Here is a 21,333-nt window from a genome sequence, read left to right on the forward strand (position 1 = left end):
CACAAACTCATGAATTTCATCTATCCATCTCCGCCTTTGTCTTCCAGGTTTTCTTCTAGCTCCTCTTGGGTACCATTCTGTTATTTTCTTAGTCCATCTGTCATCATGTCTTCGAGCTATGTGTCCTGCCCAAGACCATTTTAGTTCTTTAGTTTTGATAAGAATGTCCTTTACTTGAGTTTGCTGCCTAATCCATGTTTTCCTCTTATCTAACAGTCTGATTCGCAATATAATTTATTCCATTCTTCGCTGTGTAGTTCTCAGCTTCTCTTTCATTCTTTTGGTGAGTCCCCAAGTTTCACTTCCATAAGTCATGGCGGGAAGTGTACATTGGTTCATTATTTTACGTTTCAGACAAACTCGGATATTGCTCTTCAGTATGCAACTTTATTTCCTGAATGCTATCCATCCAAAATTTATTCTTCTCTTGACTTCCAGCCATTTATCATTATTACAGCTACTAACTTGTCCCAGATAAGTATGACTCCACCTTTTCAGTTACTGCTCCTTCAATCATTATATCCCTTTCTGTGGCATACTTGTTCATTATTACTTTTGTTTTAGTCATATTCATCTTTAGTCCAAAATCCTTACTAACTGTACATAACTGATTAAGATTTTCCTCTAATTCTTTGGGATCGTGGCTTATGACCACAATATCATCTGCAAATCGTAAATGGTTTAGGTACTCTCCATTCACATTGACTTCTTTTTGCGACCAGTCTAAGCTTCTGAAAGCTTCAAGGGCAGCAGTAAACAGCTTCAGAGATAGTGTCTCCTTGTCAAACTCCTTTCTTGATTTTAAATTTCATACTGTCTTTGTCTAGTCTAATAAAGGAAGTAGCATTCTCATATATTTTCTTCAAAATCATAATATGGGGTATCTATGCCTTGTCTTTCCAGTACCCGAAACATTGACTTATGTTGTATGGAGTCAAATGCCTTTTCATAATCCACAAATTCCAGGCATAATGGTGTTTTATATTCGTTTGCTTTCTCCATTATTTGTATTATTACGTGAAGGTGATCCATAGTTGAGAATCCTGCCCTAAAGCCAGCTTGCTTTTTTGGTCGATTCTCATCAAGTATTCTTTCTAATCTGTTAGTAATGACCCTTGTGAGCAACTTGTAGATGTGGGATAACAAGCTAATTGGTCGGTAATTCCAATTTCTGATTTATCTCCTTTCTTATGCAGCAAAACTATGAATGCATTATTCCACTGTTTAGGTGTCACACTTTTCTAATGCACTTTGTGAAGAGCCTTGCCAGTTTTTGTGTTATCTTCCTCTCAATTTTAACAACTCTACAGTAACTTCATCTTCCAATAGGGTTTTCTGATTCTTCATTTTCTTCAATGCATGTTCTACCTCATCAGGAAGAATATCGGATATGTCGTATGTGTTGCTAATTTGCGATCCATCTTCCCCACTGCTGGCATCATTTCCTCACTCCTTGTATAGTCAGTCCTCGTGTAACACGTGTTTACACTACACAAATTTCATCACACACAATTTATAAATAGGGAAACGATATCGTATATAACACGAACCGAATTTGCTTATGCACGATTCGCCTTTGTGTTTACAAGAAATAACAGTCGAACACGGAATTGCCCCAACTGAACACAACACGATAGGAATGAAGAGAAGATTCTGAAAATGTATTTGTTTTTTATATCAGTGAAGGGGAAACACATTTCACCATAATAATGTAAAAACCCACACAATTCCAGCTATCGATATTATCGCAAATGCAATTAGATCAAGTTTACTACCAGTTTATAACAGATTCCACTAGCAGAAATGCAACTGGAAATGGTTTTTATTGTTTTATGGTAGTAACCCCCAGAAATGTGCTTTAGTAAAATGTGAGCTAGTGAGGTGTTCATTGTGTCTCTGCCTTTACCGTGTTGTTTATTCAGTTGCTACATGTGCGCAGCTTTGTTTATGTTTATCAAGTGTGCCTCCTCATTTTGTAATTGTACTTTATTCCCTAAAAATGTGAATTTATTCCCTACTTAAAAGGTTTGAAAAGGAAGGGTCGTGGTGTAGACACTACAGATTCAGAGAGAAAAAGAAAAGCAATATAGATAAACAGAGGCGGACTAGTTTAAATTCTTACCCAGGAAAATTGTAGTGGCCTCATACTAGCGTTTATTGACAAAATGACACCGGCCTCCAGCCCACTGGGGCAGAGGCCGCTAAGGCTTATGGCCAGTCTGCCTCTGTTGATAGAGAAAAATATGAAATTGTGAAACATTTTGAGTGAAATGAAAGATCATGTGATATTGCACGTGCTACAGTCCTAAATGAGGCAACGCTGAGAATTACAAAGAATGCAGAGAAAATAACTTTCATAGCAGGAACAACTCAAAGTGTAATTAAAATCCATAAGATTAAGAATTGGAAAAGATGGCTCAGCTGTCATCTTTTTGGATAGAAAATCAAACAAAAAACAAGTTTGCTTACGTAGAAGCAAAAGCATTAGCAATATTTTATTATGTAATAGTGGTAATAAAATACGTGTTTTATTACCACTATTATAAAATACGTAAGTATTTTATTACGATAATTTATTGTGTTTGGTAATGTTTTGGTTACAAATGTGTGTTCAGTCTTGGGTGGTCGGCACCTAACCCCATTTTTCCCATAGGGCCTGTTTATATTGCACGATTTTGAATTATGCTTTCTCTGCTATTTATAAGTACACCATTGTTATTCTTCAGTTTCAGTATCATTTGTCTTTCTGTATTACTGCTCATGACTGCTGATTTACGTCCTTTGTTTTTCCTTAATGCTTTTTATACTTTTCTTGTGTTAAATCTTCTTATGTCCTCTGTGAGTCTCTCTCTCTAATGGCTTTGCATAACTCAGTATACTCAATTTTATCCTTGTCAGTGTTTATCTTACTCTTCATTTGTTGTCTTCGGGTCATCATGACAAGTGTTTCTCGAATAATTTTTTCTTCTTTGGATTTCGTTTACCTAACATTTACCTAACCTTTTCTTGGGCTTTATCACTTTCAGAAAGTTTTAATATTCCTCATCGATATCTTAATCCTGAACAGTCTGCAGAAGCCAAACTTGTTCTTAAATTCCAGTACATACTGCTTTTTCTCCTCTTCTGTTATCTCAAAGACCTTCGTATTATTTACTCGAATTAGTTTTTTCCTTTCTTTTCTTACGTCTATATCAAGTGTGCATCTTACCGTTCTAAGATCACTTCCAACATTTACCTCGTTCAGGAAGGAACATCTTTCACGATTTATCTTCTGTTAGTGAGGATGAAGTTGATTTCATTAGTTGTTAATCCATTTGGGCTCTTCCATGTCCATTTTCTGTTCACCCTTTTCTTGAAAAAGTGTTCATTACTGACATTCCTCGAGATTCTGCAAATTCCACAAGTCTTTCATTTCTTTCACCAATTCCAAAATTTCCTATAGTTCCCCTTTCTGTGCTGTTTGGTCTCTTTCCAACCTTAGCGTTGAAGTCTCCCATAATGATAGCGTAGTGGGTTTTCTGCTCATCTAGAGACTCAATTTTGATGTACGTTTCTTCAACCTCTTCATCATCATGGCTCAATGTTGGTGCATAAATCATTATAACCTTTCCTGAGTAGTAGTCTTGACACCCTTGATGATGTACTTTTAGATTCAAAATGTTTTTTTTATATCTTTAGGACAATAAAGCCACATTTGCTCCTTTCATTGTTTCCTTTGGTGTACAGCAGATTTCCACTTGATACTTATAAGTGATTCATTTCTTCTTGTTTCAGCCAAACCGATGATATTCCAATTCACATTTTCTAATTCCTTTTACAGTTCTAATATCTTGTCTTCACCAATGTGAAGACAGGATATGTTATACTCATTACAATGTAAGAGTGATCTTACATTGTAACAGGCCAAGTTCAGTTTCCATGCATGGCAGTCTGATCATATCCAGAGATTCTTAGCAACCTCTACTTCCACTCTGAACCTCTCGCTGGCGTAAGAGTGAGTGTGAAAGCCACTGGGATCTGAGGGCCATTTGTTTCATCATGCTGTCATGTGCTGGAGGGTTTGGTCTTTTCTTCTTCAAGAGAAGCAAAACGATGTAACAGGGCTTACCATCGAGAAGGTGTGCATGAATAAATTTTAGGAAGGCAGGCCAACTGGACTCCTCCTAAATCTTCGGAAATTGAAAGGTATTGGATCCATCAGTGTTTTAGGCTGTGTTTGATAACACACAATACCTGTTCCCCCTCTAAGCCCTGCTAACATTCATATCATCTGAAAACTTAGCCATTAAGCCTGATATACCATCAACAATATCATAATAAATACAGAAAACAACAATGGACCCAATGCTGAACCCTCGTGGACTCCACTAATAACATTAGTCCATGAAAAGCAGTATCCATTGATTACCACACTGTCTTCTCCTACTCAACCATTCTTTTATCCACAGCAGTAATTTGCCTCCAGTGCCACACTTCTTCAATTTGTACAGCAGTCTTCCATGTGCAACAGTATCAAAAGCATTCCTAACATCCAAGTATATGACATCAAAATTATTCTTTGCATCCAGTTCCTTTGTAACCACATCATAGTATCCAATCAAATTAGTCAGACAAGACAAAGCCTTAACAAACCCATGCTGTGTGTGAACTGTAACTGAAGTGTTGTCTGGATGATCCTGCTGTGCTTCTCTGAAAAGTGCCTCCATTACTTTCCCAGGAACAGAAGTTAAACAAGTCTGTAATTTCCTGTCACCCTTTTATCCTCCTTTATGAATCGGGGTCACATTTGCACATCTCCAGTCCATGAGCACCTCCCCCTGAGTCCATGGAAGGTCTCATAATTATGGCCAAGGTTTTGCTTACTTCCTTTGCTGCCTCCTTTAATATAACTGGATGGGATCTATCCAGTTATATTAAAATTGCTCCACTTTGCTCTATGTTAATAAAAAATCATTTAGCTCACTTCCAGAGTTTAATACCCTCTGACATTCCCCTCCCTCCTGTCTAAATATAGATGCAAAATACTCATTCAGTTTCTTAGCTACCTGAGCAGGATCATGAAAAGTTGAACCATCGATATCAAGTGGACCAATCTCATTCATCCACTTCTGTCTAGAGTTTACATAAATAATTCTTTGCATCCTTTGCCAAAGATTTCTCATAATCTGCCTTTGCCTGCCTAATCTTCTTTGTGACTTATTACAGACCAGCTTATATCTACCATCAGCTTCATTGTCACCTGTTAATTTATGTATCCTGTTAACAAGGCTCTCCCGTTATAGTGTGTTCGCCGGATAACCTTATCACCTAGCGATTAAGACAATCAACTATTACAATTACTCAACATTCAAGTGTATATAAAATGGTTTCCGGACCAACTCATCACTAACATTAGCATTCCAGGAGGCCTGGGCTTCGATCTGATCGACTAGCGATTTAGTTAGGACAAATTAATCTAGTGTTCTAAATTTACTCCGAGAAGTAAAGAGCAAATTGCAACATCTAGATGCGTTGTGTTGTTCATCCCGGGACACCTCTTAGCTAAGGGCTGACTCAAAATGCCGCAATTAATGATTCTTTAATAAAATGATTGTTCAGTGAATTGCATGTAATTAGAAGAATGATCATGACATAATTATAACAAACCAAAAAAGGTTTATTTAACATATATGTATACAAATAAGTACAATATAATTGGTACATAAGTTAGATTAATTGGTATGTAATTGTTAAGTAAACTGACTGGATACAAGCAGTATCTTGCTTTAGCAAGATTATAATTTTGTAATGTTCTTCATGTGACTTTTACACTAATTCTCTATCAAGTACAAAATTCTTTGTGTTTGTCATAACATACCCTTGTTCAAATACTAGAACAGGGAATTATATTAACTTAATAGTGTAATTAATATTTGACAATTAAATTAATAAGTCGCATTCTCTATTAAAACTGCATACAAAAAAAATAATACAATTGTCGGGGTATATTTATATATATATGAGGAAAGATGTCTTATAAGTGCATTAAAACGTATGCAGATGGTAAGTTCGGCTTTGAGTAATTTAATACAGTTTGTTATTAAACAATAAGGGTTGACTTACCCGAAAATATTCTGCATCGCCTCGGGGGGGAGGGTAGGAATCTGTACCAGACATCAATATGGTTATTTTCTCATCTTTTCCCTAGTAATTATTAATTTACCTCTTCTTCACACAATGACAAAAAAATCGTCCAAAACTATCACTACTCTTTCCTTCAGTCATCTCTTGCTCAAAGTTAACTGTGTGTGTGTCCTTTCTTTTTCCCCTTTTCCAATATATACCTCAGCATCCCCTCCTGAGCTCCCTAAGAATTGTTTAGTTCTCACGAGTCAACTATGTGGGGGGGGAAAGAATTAAATGGGTATTGTACCATGCACGGAGTTACACAGGAGAACAGGTGACGTCACTGAGTGTAGTATTACGGCGACCGCATCCCTGGGGTGATTGAAAGCGAAAGTAAAGCTTAAGTCCCGTCGAAATGACGCTATGTTTGTTGTACAGACCGTGAAAAAAAATATCAGGCACTATTAGGCCAAATACCTCTTGAAAGTAAGCGAAAGGGCAGAGAAAAATGAAAATATTTGCCGTTTTACAATCCCATGCATTTTTTTTCTCTGCCACGTCTCATTAGTTCATCTGATATCCATTTAGGCCTAAACCTTGAAACAATATTTCTTAGTTGCTATGAAAAGCCTAGTGCTTCCAAGATTAATTTCTTGAATGCTTCCCATTTAGAATTTTCTGTTGGTAACATCATCAGTTGGTCCCACTGTATAGAATTTAAAAACTGTCTCAGATCACCGTAGTCACCTTTACAAAAGCATAAACCCTTCCCTTTACCTCTGATGGTAGTCAACTCTTTGAATAAATCCCACATCAGAACACTGTGCACGCTGCCACCTAGTGTTCCTTTACCTGCAGATTCTTAATGTATGAAGAATCACTATTGATAATCAGATCAAGAGTATTACTCCCTCTAGTTGCCTCCCAAACATGCTGCTGTAGAAAACAATCATCCAATAAATCCACAAAAGCCTTGCTAGTGTGAGTGACCAACCCACAAGTTCCAGTCAATATCTGGGAAATTAAAATCCCCCATTATAAGACAATCTGATTTATTGGCCAACTCTATATCTCTGTACAGTTGTTCATTATACTTATTATACACTCCTCTCAATTTTGCTTTCCCAGTGTTTATGTCACACCAAATTGACTCGGCACTGCTCTGTCCATCCATGGCAACTGACTGCACTTCCTTAGATTTTGTGTTTCTTAACTAATAGCATAACCCCTCCCTTTCTATCCATCCTGTATACATTGTGCTCCCCAAATTCCAATTCTGCATTCCTTATATCTGACACCACGTCTCTGATGTTCCAACAACAGTTGCCATTGATGTTTTGACCAGCACCTCAAAATAATCATTTTGACAGCTCATTAGGAGGAACACAATCATCCAAAGCTTGGCATAACTTCGAACACTGAAAACAAATGAATCTCAATCAAATAAAAACGTTATTGATATGCCAACATGGGAAAATCATTATAATAACCTCCTTAAAGACAGATGACATCAATATCAAAACATAATTAACCCTCCATGGATGAAGGTAAAGAGAAGATCGAAATTACAAAACATCAAGTATTAGACTGCACAAAGTTAATGAATAACAAAAAATCTCCAGGCCCTGGGAACATAGCAATTGAACTTATTAAATATGGACCACCAATTTTAATCGATCTGATTGCACAGCTATTCAACCGATGTGTACAGCTAACAGAAACACCAAAGCAATAGAAAATTAGCTATATATCATCCATTTATAAAAAAGGAAATAGGCAGGATCCTGCAAACTATAGAGACCCAAGTGTGTATTGCAATATGTCCAGATTGTAAGGTGCTTCGGTTAAAATTACTAGAAGTAAAAGATAAGATTAGCAAAGAACAAAGTAGGTCCGGTCACTCATGTGGACAATTTGTTTATTCTGCAGCAATTATTGGAGAAAAGAAGAGCAAGGAATAAAAATACACACTTTCTCTTCATAAATCTAAAGAGAGACTGACTTGGTTCCAAGAAAGGAATTATGGAAAGCCCTACAATTGATCTAGAAAGGTAGCAGAAGTGAACACATTGAAAACTTCAGTGGCTACTTTTGTTTGACGATAGGAAAGTGTGAGTGATTCAAAGGTTTGTTTTTTTTTTTTTTCCCCTTTTGGCAGATGCAACAAAAGTCACTGTGTATTATTTAGTTATTCTAATATTAATTAATCTAATATAAATTAATGCATGCACAGAATTTAATTTTTCATGAAATGGCCAGTTTATAACATACTATACACACGGAAAGATCGTGCAAAATTTAGTGTGCTTATAAAATATTGATTTCTTCCATATTACATTTTGTTTTTAATAGATTTGTTTTATACTGATTTTTTATATATATATATACTTTCTTTTAGGGGAAAGGATTATTTGCACTTCACAGATTCAAAGCAGGAGAAATAATATTTGAAGAACGCCCATTAGTATGCTCCCAGTTTTTGTGGAACCAAGCATATGGTTACCTTGCATGTGATTACTGTATGCGTCCTTTAGAGACAGCTGAAGAAAATGTGCGTAGGCTCACAGGAAATCAAGACCTCTGCCTTCCATATCCCCATTGTTGTATAACAAAAAAAGAGGAATATGTGGAGTGCCCTTATTGTGAGGTACGAAAATATATTGATAAGGAAATAATTTTTAAAAAAAATCTTTATATTTAAAATTATTCCTTATTAAATATTTTGAAATCAGTTGATTAGGTTTCTGAAAACATTTTCAGAAGTGTGAGATTGTATAGGTATAAATCCAAAATGGCTTCTTTTTATTTGATTTTCTTTCCCAATTTACTTTTACTAAAAGCAGATTGATCTACTTAATCAATAATTATAGAAAAATAAGTTGCACTTTTAACGTTTATAAATTTACTTTAAACTAATCTGCCACTATAAAATTCATCAAGTTTAATGTGGCAAATAACTTGTAATTCCATGGCTGCAAATTATTTTTATTATAGTATTACAAATGATTTTTAAAAATCAAATATGCTATGATACTCAAGACATCTTAAGTAACACTGGCCAACATGATTTTTATTTCCTTTGTTATGTCAGCTGTTTGCAGTCAGTTTTTATGCTTATATTTCAAAAATAATTTTTTTAAAATTTTACATCACATCGCAGTTTCTGCCTATGTAGGTTTTTGTTTACCCATGAGAAACCACCAGCATATAATAATTTGCATGTGCTCATAGCTGACAGTTAATGTTGGGGAGGTTTTAAATGTTCACTATTCTTTCTCCTACCTCTCTTTTTCGTGGAGGCGGGGGTGAAATGGAACAACAGTTGTAGTACGAGTACATGTGCAGATTGCCTGCACATCATTTTGTTTCTTCTGTGTTTTGCTTTTGTGTATTACTAAAATGTTTAAGCAGAAGCAAAAGAAGAGTCCAAATCACCCTAACAGTTTCTGATATGTGTATCAACAAAAACTCAGAAGAAAATTACAGTATTACTAAATGTGCATATTCTTTTTACTTTGGTGCAAGATTGGTGATCAACACGAAACTTGGGCTCCACATATGTGTTATATTAACTGCACCACAAATCTGAGAATGTGGCTAACTGCGAAAATTTAATTTTCGCAGTTATGCCTTTTGATATTCCTATGGTATGGCTGGTGAGAACTGTGTGCAGCTAAATTGACAATTGTTTTTTCTGCATGACTTTGGGGAGTTGAACTGTAGTTCCAGTGCCAGCCCACAACGGATACATACAGATATGTTTTCTGCATGATAGAAATATCAGGAACGTACAGAAAAATCAAGTGCAGCATCAAATATCCTAACATATCATCTGCAATAAAGCCTATTCCACACAAAGACCAACAGATACCAATTCCCCCAAAATCATGGAATAAAGGAAGCAGTGCTGAATATTGTGACAATTCTTGTGGGGCAGACTTTGTTGAACCATCTACTTCAACAGATTTAGACTACCAACTGAAAAGTTATAGTGCACCGCAATTAATTTAGCAAGAAGAGTTAAATGGCTTAGTTCATGATTTAAGCTTATCAAATGCAAATGAGCAAGCAGACTTGATTCCTAGATTACAATGGTGGAAGATCTTAAAGTAGGAACAAATTTTTTTTTTTTTTTTTTTTTTTTATGAAAACCCCAAATGTGAGAGGTGTTAGAACCTATAATACTTAATACTATAGATGGATTGGAGATTGAGAAGATGAAAGAAGATATTTGCTGACATTAATTGCTTGAGGGGACATAAATTCAAATTGAGGAAAGACAGCTGTAGAATAGATGTGTGGAAATTTGCCTTTAGCCAGCGGGTGGTTGATTGCCGGAACAAACTTCTATCTGTCGTTGTAGAAGTTGACAGCTTAAATAAATTCAAGGCAGAACTAATATAAACATTTGGAGTGAATGGATAGGTGAAATGGTAAGGGTTTTTTTTTTTTTTTTTTTTTTTGGACGGATGCTTTCTTGCATCATATGCCTCTCCTAATGCTAATTAGACTTGAACCTCTGTAGATTGTAAATTTCAGGAAATACGTATGAAGGAAGGTTATTCCAGAAAACCGTAGTTGAATGAATAAATGAGGAAGAAGAAAAGTTGGTTCTTTGAATTTGAAGTTGGTCAGTAAAAAGACGTTGACTGGTTGCAGAACGTGTTCGGACTTCTTTGAAAGAGAGCGGGAATTTTAGAAGCCAATTCAGAAGAAAAGTGCCCATGGAAATACCGGGCGGTTATAAAGTAAGTTTCCCTATTCAGGAGACCCTAGTGTCAAAACGGTTAGAGTTAGTGCTGTGAAAATCGGGAAGCAATTTGTAGAAGAAAAAAATTAGTTCTAATTTCCGCACATATGTAAAAGTGGTCATTTACTTCAAGACGCTGCTTACGCATATGACATTTTTTTTTTTTTAATCTAATATCCTGTTAGATAAAAGCAGAAAGGCCAATGCCACTGTCAATTACCATTATGGCTCTTACATAAAAGGAACATGCTCTTTTAGTAAAACTGTTCTACCAGAATAATAGTAATGCTAATGCAGCACTACGTGAATATTGGAAACTTAAAGGTTTGCGTAAAAGACCTTTGATGCCAGTGGGATTTTTGAAAAAAACTAATAAAGAAATTTGAAGCGACTGGGGAGTTAGGTGTAATTCTAAGCAGGGAATGACCATGTATCAGAACAGAGGTAGTGAATGAAGTGGCAGTTGCAATAGCCTCCAGGTCAGAATGTGAAACACTACCAGTCAGCAGTGCCAGAGGTATGTCAAGAGACTTGACCTTTCCTTGGTCTACTGTACATAAAGTGCTTTGAATAATTTTACACTGGTTCCTTTACAAGATTCACATAGTGCAAGGACTAACATCTAGTGATTAGCAGCAACAACGAATAGACATAGACTTTGCTCTACGATTTTGGGCTTGTATGGAACTTGATGATACTGGGCTCAAATGATCTTGTGGTCTGATGAGGTACATTTCACTCTTCATGGGGCTGTAAATGCACAAAACTGCCGAATATTCTTGTCCATCTACTGTGCATGAAAGACCACCATAAAGTCCATATGTTACAGTATAGTGTGGATTCACAGCAGAGTTTATAATCGCCGACCAGGCTAGCCAGATCGGTAAAGTGCCTGCTTGGCAACCCAAAGGTCGCGGGTTTGAATCCTGCCTCGGGCTTGGATCAGAGTAAAATGCAAAAACTTTGGAGGACAAAAGAGTTTTTATAATCGGACCATTTTTCATTGAAGAGTCTATACCCCCCCCCCCCGGTAAGGTGTACAGTGACTAGTGCACAGTACTGCACTCTTCTAAGAGATCACATTATTCCCTCTCTGCAAGAAAGGGCAATGCTTGGAGACCGTAGTATTCATGCAAGATGGTGTCCCTCCCCACATTGGTCAACAAGTGAAGGAACTGCTCTGTTCAACATTCATAAATTATCACATTTCTAGAGACTTTCTGCAGTTCTGGCCAGCCCGTTCACTAGATCTCAAACCCTGTGATTTCTAGCTATGGGGATACCTGAAAGACAGTTTACCATGGCGGCATACAGACACTTGTCAATTTGAAAGCAAGCATTAAACAGCTTGTAGTCAACATCCCCAATGAGATGCTATGCAAAACTGTGTCGCACGCAGTCCTCCATTTTCAGAATGTCATCTCAAGTGAAGACATATAGAACAATATCTGTAGATTTCTAAGTTCTGATATTAAAATCTAATCCTAAGTTAAGTATTCTATTTCATGTTTACAGTGCCAATTTTCCCTGTTGGCAGAAATTTGAACTAAATTTTTTACTTCTACAAATCAGTTTCCCATATCCTAAATGACATACCCACCGATTTTCACAGTGCTGTCTCTAACCCTTTTGACACTAGGGTATCCTGAATAGGGAAACTTATTTTATGACTAACTGGTATATAGAAAAGGCATGCAGAGAAACAAAATGTCTATGATTCAGAGAGTGGAGAAACTTTGTTAGAGATGAGTCTTTAATTAACCTAACTGTCCTCTTTTGAACGGAATCTAGAAGCCTGAGAGAGAGAGGTTTCAGTGGGCACTGCCCCAGATGTGGGAACAATATTCCATGGTAAGGTGGATTTGTAATTTGTACTGAGTGAACAGCTGTTTGGAAGAAAAGTAATGCCGAGAGCAAAAGAGAATACCAACCTTTATAGATGCAGAGAAAACAATATTTTTAATGTGTTTATGCTGAGAGAGATTAGAAGTCAGGGTAATCCCCAATAGAGATATGTGATCTTGCCTAGAAATCAGCGTGTCATCGAAGATAAGCATAAGAGCAGAAGAATCCTTCCTTTTTGCAAGATGTAAGACAGGACATGATGGACAGACAACTTGTGTATTTGAGACATATTTGTAAAATCGGGCAAATGCTAACTTATTGTGATTTTCTCTTGTAGAGAATTTGTGTCCTCATTTTGAATTTAAACGAAATAAAAATAGAAATAGAGTAATAAGTAGAATATGTAGGATATTACGAAATATTAAATTTTAGAAATATTATAACTTAAGTCAGGGGATCTCTTACCTGAAATTTTTTTTCAGGAATAACTGCAAACAGTAACCAGAATAGATGGAAACAGTATTAAAAGACCTGCTTAAAAATAGTTTAACCTTGGACAAAGGAATGAGAGCAAGCTTTGGCCCTAAATCCATGCATGGTGAATAATTATAAGTATAATGGGAGATAATTACCCAAAGCTTAATGGGGACTTTTTGTTTATACCATCTTCAAAGGGGAAGTGAACATGTGTTGAAGGCTATATATATATAGTCCCCGACAGGTTCCGTTGTTGTATTTCAAAAGTGCAGGGTTTAAGTAGGCAAAAGGAAGAGAAGGAAAATTCCCGCCCCCTCGTATTTCACTAATAGTTGGGGATTTGAAAATTTAAGGATTTAGAACAGCTTAAAGGTCTTTTGGAGGAATGAATATGAAAGTTTGCAGTTATTTCTGGAAAAAATTTCAGATAAGAAATTTCATGATTCCATAAAGAATTTTCATAATGTTTTTTTACACTATGTAAGAGATTCCCTGACTTAAATTATAATATTTTGTAACATCCTACATATTCTACTTATTATATTTTTGGTTTTATTTTATTTGGTTTAAATTTAAAACATTGATTTAAATTCAACCCAAACTATTAGTGAAATAGGAGGTGCGAGAATTTTCCTTCTATATTTCTTCTCTTCCTTTTGCCTACTTAAACACTCCCCTCCCGGCTTTTGAAATACGAACAATGGAATGTACCAGGGCTATATATACTGCCTTCAATATGTGTTTGCTTCCCCTTTGAAGATGGTATAAGTGAAAAGCCACCATCAACCTGGGTAATTATCTCCAATTATTCACGATGCGTGGATTTAGGGTCAAAGCTTGCTTTCATTCCTTTGTCCTGTTGCATGGTTCATCTGTCTTTAAGCAGGTCTTTTAATACTGTTTCCATCTATTCTGGTTACTGTTTCCAGTTACTCCTGGAAAAAATTTAAAGTGAGAGATTCCTTGATTTAAATTATAATATTTCTAAAGTTTAATATTTCGTAATAGCCTACATATTCTACTTATTATTTTATTTTTATTTGGTTTAAATTCAAAACATTGATTTAAATTAAAAATGAGGACACAGATTCTCTACAAAATCACAATAACTTAGCATTTGTCTGATTTTACGAATATTAGCGGGTCTCGAATACACAAGTTGTCTGTCCAACATGTCTAGTATAAAGTTTTGAGACAACAGGATTCCCGTAAAGTTTTTTATACTATGTTGATGTAAGACAGGACTGAGTTTTAGAAGGATTGAACTCAACTAAGTTATCTTTGCTCCACTGGAGAATTACCTGGAGATCAGCATTTAAAGAATTGGTAGTGAATATTCGAGAAGTTGAGCTGTTTGAGCAGGGATAGGTTTCTCAAACTGAAAGGTAGAATGCAATGTGCTATCATCAGCAAAACTGCAAATGGAATTTCAGGTCAATGAAAGAAGGCCATTAATATACAAGAGGAAAAGTGAACCTTGGGAAACACCAGCATTAGTGAGGAAGTTGGAAGAGAGAGCCATCTACCATCACCCACAGTGAGCAGTCAGAGAGAAATCCGGACACCCAGTTACAAAAAACAGTTGGCAAACCATAAGATGGAAGCTTATTTAGAAGACCGTTATGCCAACCACAATCAAAAGCCTTTCAAATGTCAAGAGCAACTTGTGTTTCACAGACTTTTCCATTGAATTTGTCCAGAAATGAGTAACATAAGCCAAAATATCACGTGTGGATCGACACTGGCAATCCATACTGGCAATCATTGATCAGATGGAAGGTTTCTAGATAGTTTTAAGATTTGGCAGTTAATTGATTTCTCTATTACTTTAGAAAAAGTAGAAGTAATTGCAATGGGATGATAATTGGATGGGAGGGATTTGTTTTTAGGAACTGGGTGGATGTGAGCAAATTTCCAAGCAGAAGGAAAAACACCTTTGGAATAAGAAAGTAAAAAAAAAAAAGGCAACACAGAATAGGAGTAAGTTCAGGAGCACATGTTTTGAGAACAAGTAGAGAAATACCATCAGCACTTGCAGCTTTCTTAGCATCAAGATTTATTATTATTATTACTAGCCATACAATGCAAGGAAGCCTGAGGCTTATGCTGCACCAGCTAAAAAAAAAATTTCCAAGTTACCCTGTGTGTGAGAGAGAGAGAGAGAGAGAGAGAGAGAGAGAGAGAGAGAGAGAAATACAAGGGAATCACCAAGAAAAAGAAGAATGATGATATCCAGCTCAGGACCCTGGGTGTGCTTAGCCCATACTCACCAGATGTGAGCCCCTGGGGTTAAATTTTGTTAAGATACTTTTGACAGAAGACCACGGGAGGCATTGAATGGAGCATACTGGGAATGGTGGGAAGTGGTTTACCAAGATCATTAATACACGAGTTGGATTCAAAATGAGATGCTAGCAGGTCAGCTTTATCCTTGGCTGAAGTGACGACAGAACCATCTGGTTTTGACAGAGGTGGGAACAGAGATGGGCAAAGGTTGCAGCCAATATCTTTGGCAGGAGACCAGAATACTCAGCTACCATTTGGATAAGGATCAAGTTTTTTTTTTTTTACACTATGTAAGAGATTTAAAAGAGGTTAAGAGATACTTCTTAACCTCTTTTTAAATCTAGTTTGGATTGATTAATAATTGCTTTATGATTGTTGCATGCTTTCGGGTAGGCAGATAATGAAACTGAAGTTTTGGAAACAAGTCAATTACAATATGCAATGTTCTTCTCTTGAACAGACTTAGCACATTTATTGGAAAACCAAGGTTTAGATAAAGGACTAAATTTTAAAGTAGAGTGTGGAATAAAGGATTCCATCTCTACAATTTCATTGACCGTATCTGAATAAACGCTGACATCTGATATTTTGAAACAGTAATCTGACCAAGAAAAGAAATCGCACAGATCATCTCATTGTGCGTTCTTGTAATGCCAAACAACACGAGGTTGTTAATGGCTATGAGAGAAAGGCTCCATTGGGGAAGATACCATCACCAAGTTGTGGTCTGAGGTGCCTAGAAGTTAGCATTAGCAAGGCCACATGATGCAAGAAAGCAAGCTTATATAGCATCAGCCAAAAAAACACTCACTCTCTCTCTCTCTCTCTCTCTCTCTCTCTCTCTCTCTCTCTCTCTCTCTCTCCCCTCATTTTCACCCATCCACTTGCTCCAAATGTTTGTCTAGTTCTGCTTTGAATCTGTTTAAGCTATCAGCTTCTACAACAACAACAGATGGAAGTTTGTTCCAGCAATCAACCACCTGCAGACTAAAGGCTAACTTCCACACATCTATCCTACAACTGTCTTTCCTCAATTTGAATTTATGCCTTCTCAGGCGATTATTCTGGCAAGAGGAAGAATCTCATCTGCATTGAGCATGCTCAAACCATTCAAAGCTTTATATATCTCAATCAGATCACCTCGCAGGCGCCTAGTCTCTAGACACTAATTTGCAAAATTTAAGCCTTTCTTTGTAAGAGCAACCCTTTGTCCCATTCACTAATCTTGTTGCCCTTCTCTGAACTCATTCCAGCAGCTCTACATCCTTCTTGAAATGAGGCCTCCAGACCTGTATACAGAAGGTGTGGCCTGACCATTTCCTTATACAATAATCACCTCCCTCCTTATCCCTGCTAGAAAAATTCCTGTATATCATTGACAAGACACTGAGCTACTCTTGCAGACCATCTGCACTGCTCAGTAAACTTCATATCTGCCTGCACAATTTCCCCCAGGTCCTTTTCACTCTCTACACTGCCAGTGTAGTACCACACAGTTGATACGTTACTGTGGAGTTACTGCTTCCCATATGTACTTTACATTTGTCAACGTTAAACTTCAATTGCCACCTCTCAGCCCATCTGCTCAACTTTTCCAAATCCTGTTGTAACAGTGTACTGTCATTAGTGTCATTAACAACCCTGCCAGCGCCTCCGTAGCCAGGTGGAAAGGAGCAGTAGTGCATAGCACACGCTTCTTGATTAGACCGTGGTTCGAGCCTGTCACCACCAAATACGGAGATTGCGGGAAGGTCAGGGAATGGCTAACGCATATTCCCAGAGCAATATGGCCTTAGTTGCTAATGCTCCTAAAAACCAAAAAAACAAACAACAAACAACCCTGCTTGCAGGGTTGTTAATGCCACTACCTGCCGACCTTCGTATCGTCTGCAAACGTGGACATTAAGACTAATATACCATCATCAATATCATTAATGAATACAAAAAACAACAACAATTACCCAACATTAAATCCTGGGGGCTCCACTAATAATATTAGTCCACGAAGAGTAGTGTTCATTGATTACCACTGTCTTCTCCCACTGAACCATCCCTTTATCCATAGCAACAATTTGCCTCCAATGCCACACTGCTCCAATTTGTGCAGCAGTCTTCCGTGTGCAACAGTATCAAAAGCCTTTCTAAGATCGAAATATATATCAAAATTGTTTGCATCCAGTTCCTTTGTGACTATATCATAGTATCCAATGAAATTGGTCAGACAAGACTTCCCTTTAACAAACCCATGCTGTGTCTGAGCTATAACTGAAGTCTTGTCTAGATGATCCTGCAATGCTTCTTTAACCAGTGCCTCCAATAATTTCCCTGAAACAGGAGTTAAACTAACAGGTGGGTAATTACCTGTCTCCCCCTTTGATCCTCCTTTGTGGATTGGGGTCACATTTGATACCTCCCATGAGTCCAAGGAAGCTCTCATAATTATGGCTAAGCGTTTGCTTACTTCCTTTGCTGCCTCCTTTAATATAACTGGATAGATTCCATCCACCCTAGGTGCCTTTCTTATGTTTATCTTCAACAATTTCTCCTCCACTTTACTCTCAGTTATTACAAGATTATCTAGCTTACTGGAAGAGTTTACTACACCTCTGGCATTCCCCTCCCTGAATAACTCCTCATGTGAATGTAGATGCAAAATATTCATTTAGTTTGTTAGCTACCTGAGCAGGATCATCAACAGTTGAACCATTGATATCAAGTGGACCAATCTTATTCATACTACTTGATATTGATGGTTCAACTGTTGGTGAGTTGACTCACCTCAGCTGTTTACGTAAAGGATTTGTTTATGAGAAAATGATCAAACATGTAAACAATCTGTAAGGTCATTAGTAATTGCAAAAGCAGCTGGGTCCATGTGACTAGACAATGTATGCGGGCTGGAGTTATAAACATTAACTTGATGATTATCAAGGAAAATTACCTCACTGTTAGCAAAATTAGACTGGAGAAAATCAAATATCAAAGAGAGGAAGTCTACTTCATGCAGTTAGCTTGAAAGAAATGTATGAAAGTATGTTCAAAGATGCTGAGTGCAATATAAAGTACTATGACTTTGCTTGGAATATCTGTAGTGATCTTAAAGTAGTTTGAATTACAGGTAAACCTCGTATAACATGGTAGTTAGGTTCCTATAAAATCTTGTATAGTGCGAAACAGTTGTACGGGACTAAGAACCAGTACAAAAAGGGGAGTTACATTCCAAAAGTTAACAAAAATACACCATTTTTTATAACCAGGGTTCAGATTTTTATGATCTTAAAAATGTCAAAACATGATGAAAATATGTCATTAAATGTACTATGTCATTAATGTCATTAAAATATGTCATTAAAGGTACTATGCTACTAACACTTAAGTTGCTAAGTACTTTCCATCGCATTGCCGATACCTGTATCCACTCCAAATATTTTGGAGTTAATCTCCTTCTATCATCTGCTAATATTTGCTTGTAAGCAGAGAAGGACCTCTCAACATCATAGATGTGATCGGGGCAGAATTAAATGCCTTAATGACATTGGAAGCTAGAGGAAGTCCTTCAACGGCTGTATCCTCTAAAACTTGGGAAATTTTGCATGTGGGGAGATAAGCCTGGTTTCTAGCGAAAACTGCATCTAGTTTATTAACAATTTTCTCACCGATTTCCCCCAGAACTTGTTTCATCTTATCCTTTAGTTTTTGAACGATCTCTATAGCCCTAATTAGAGGCATATCTTTTGCCTCCAGTTTAGTAATCGAGGAAGTTAGGGAAGAGAAATTACTGTCAATATAAGCGACATCATGGGATACTTTCTCCTTAGAAAAAATTCCTGTGCTTCAGATATGGATTTAGCTTCGTCGGGTACCATGTTGTTAATTACCTGAAAATAAAATTATTCATGGCTTTAAATACCATGTGTTTAAGTTTTATTTAAAACGGTAACTAACCTCCTTGATTGCTGTAAAATGTCGTCCGTAAAATGGTGGGGGACCTGGCTCGACACAGTGTTGAGCCAGGTCCCCCATCTTGTGATTATTGGCTCTGGTGGAAGTGGCAGATCAGGGTGCATTTCTTTTAAGAGCTGTACTCTTGAGGGTGCCTTAATTAAGGAAGACCTTTTTAGTCAGCGATATTAGCTTGTCAACATCTTTAAATTCCGAATGTACTTGTTCTGCTACATGGTGAAGACCATGGGCCAAACAAATAAGATGTATCATGCTCTGAAAAATACCTCCAATGCTTTCCTGTCTTTGAGCATGCAGGTTGCAGAATCTGTTAATAAAAGAAAACTATCAGTTTTTACACTGTCCGGCTACAAAATACCTGAAACAAATAAGTAATTGTATATTAATTTATCGTTTTTTAAATTGTACATTTACAATTTTAAATAATTAATTATTTTATTAAATAATAAGTTTAATTTTAACCGCGTAGACTCCCATTCCAATCTAGCAGCGTTCAGTCGATCACAGAGATATGGTACTTACCAAGAGGAGAACCATTAAGAAATCTAGGAACAGTTGCATGATTAGTTTTATCCAGAACCATTGATGCAAGGAGATACAATTTAGATGGTTCATCTGAATCAAGCTTTCCGACAATAAAATTAGCTGTATATCTGCCTTCACAATCCGTGGTTTCATCAACTGAACCCCACACACACAGTGGATTAAAATATCTTTGCAAATATTGTTTAGGCACTGCAAGTAAGTAAATCAATAAATTAAAATATAGCTTATACAGCGTTCAGTCTTTTGGATTTTATTAAATAATAAATTATTTAATAAAATCAATGAGAGCATACCGATTTATAGCAGTCCTCAAGGTAATTTTTCCGTAACATTGATTCGTCAGGAATTTTTTTGGGAGCAATATTTTTCCAAGAAGCTTTTGAAGAAATATGATGAAATATGAAATTACAAACATGGTTCTTTAGGATTCTCAGACCATGTAACATGGACACTCAGTTTCATGCCTTTATGTAAACGAAAAATGAATATGATAATACATAAACATCTGAACCCTATTTATAACTATTGGAAAGTTAATTTTTTATTAAAAATAGTAATAACTGAACATACTGTGCCATATATATGCTGTACATATATTCCAGATAATGTACTTTCATTTAATTTTTTCCTCTTCATTGCTGCAAAGCACAATCAAACGGGAACATTTTTCTCTGTTGCAGAATATCTTCACCATCTGAACTTTCTTCTGCAGCACCTAGATTTTGTGTATCTTCTGCTCTCTAAAAAATCAGTAATCTGGGTTTGTTTTTGAGTTTGATTTTGCTTAATAGATCTCTGTAAATTTGATGGTATGGAGCTAAGCATGTTTGAAGCTCCCTTTTGAACTTTGTGCTCTTTTTAGTCAAAGGATCTGCATTCAAGAAAAATAAGATTCTAATTGATCGGCTAAGTTTTATGCCTTCTCATATGCTTTTTAATGTAAAATTTGGAACTTCAGAATTTTCATCTGTGCTATCATCCTCTGAATTGTTTTGGTTTACCTCCAATGCCATTTCTATGAAACCACTTCACTGACCTCATTTTCTACCAGTAATTCTTGAACGTCTTCAGTAGTGAAATCATCAAAACCTCCCCCTCCTACCAACTTAGCAAGTTCTACTATTGCACCGATTCCATTTTCTGCCAGTTTGACCATACAGTATTTCTTGAATGAACTGTTAATGTTGACCATTGGTTTTACTTCTTTTGAGCGATGAAGCTGTTTCCGATGCAGTCCACAATTGAAAAATATTTCCATGCCTCCAACACTTCGATTCAGAATCAATTTTTTTCCAAAATCCATTGTAACGATTTTCTGATGTAATGAATTTTAAAGGTAAATTAAAGAAGTTGTATTAGGT

At 36.5% G+C, this 21,333-nt stretch overlaps 1 protein-coding gene across 1 annotated transcript in view; it reads left to right on the top strand.

The window, feature by feature from the left end:
• The window catches only part of Smyd5 (SET and MYND domain containing, class 5), a 331,312-nt gene that overhangs the window by 34,480 nt on the left and 275,499 nt on the right, over nt 1-21,333 (top strand). The window contains exon 2 of the mRNA XM_090387391.1: nt 8,504-8,752. Coding sequence (XP_090243517.1) covers nt 8,504-8,752 — 249 coding nt within the window. The remainder of the gene's footprint in view (nt 1-8,503; nt 8,753-21,333) is intronic.

The sequence above is a fragment of the Mastigoproctus giganteus genome, chromosome 13, assembly GCF_048544385.1.
Source record: "Mastigoproctus giganteus isolate SK-2022 chromosome 13, ASM4854438v1, whole genome shotgun sequence".
In the NCBI taxonomy this organism is placed as follows: domain Eukaryota; kingdom Metazoa; phylum Arthropoda; class Arachnida; order Uropygi; family Thelyphonidae; genus Mastigoproctus; species Mastigoproctus giganteus.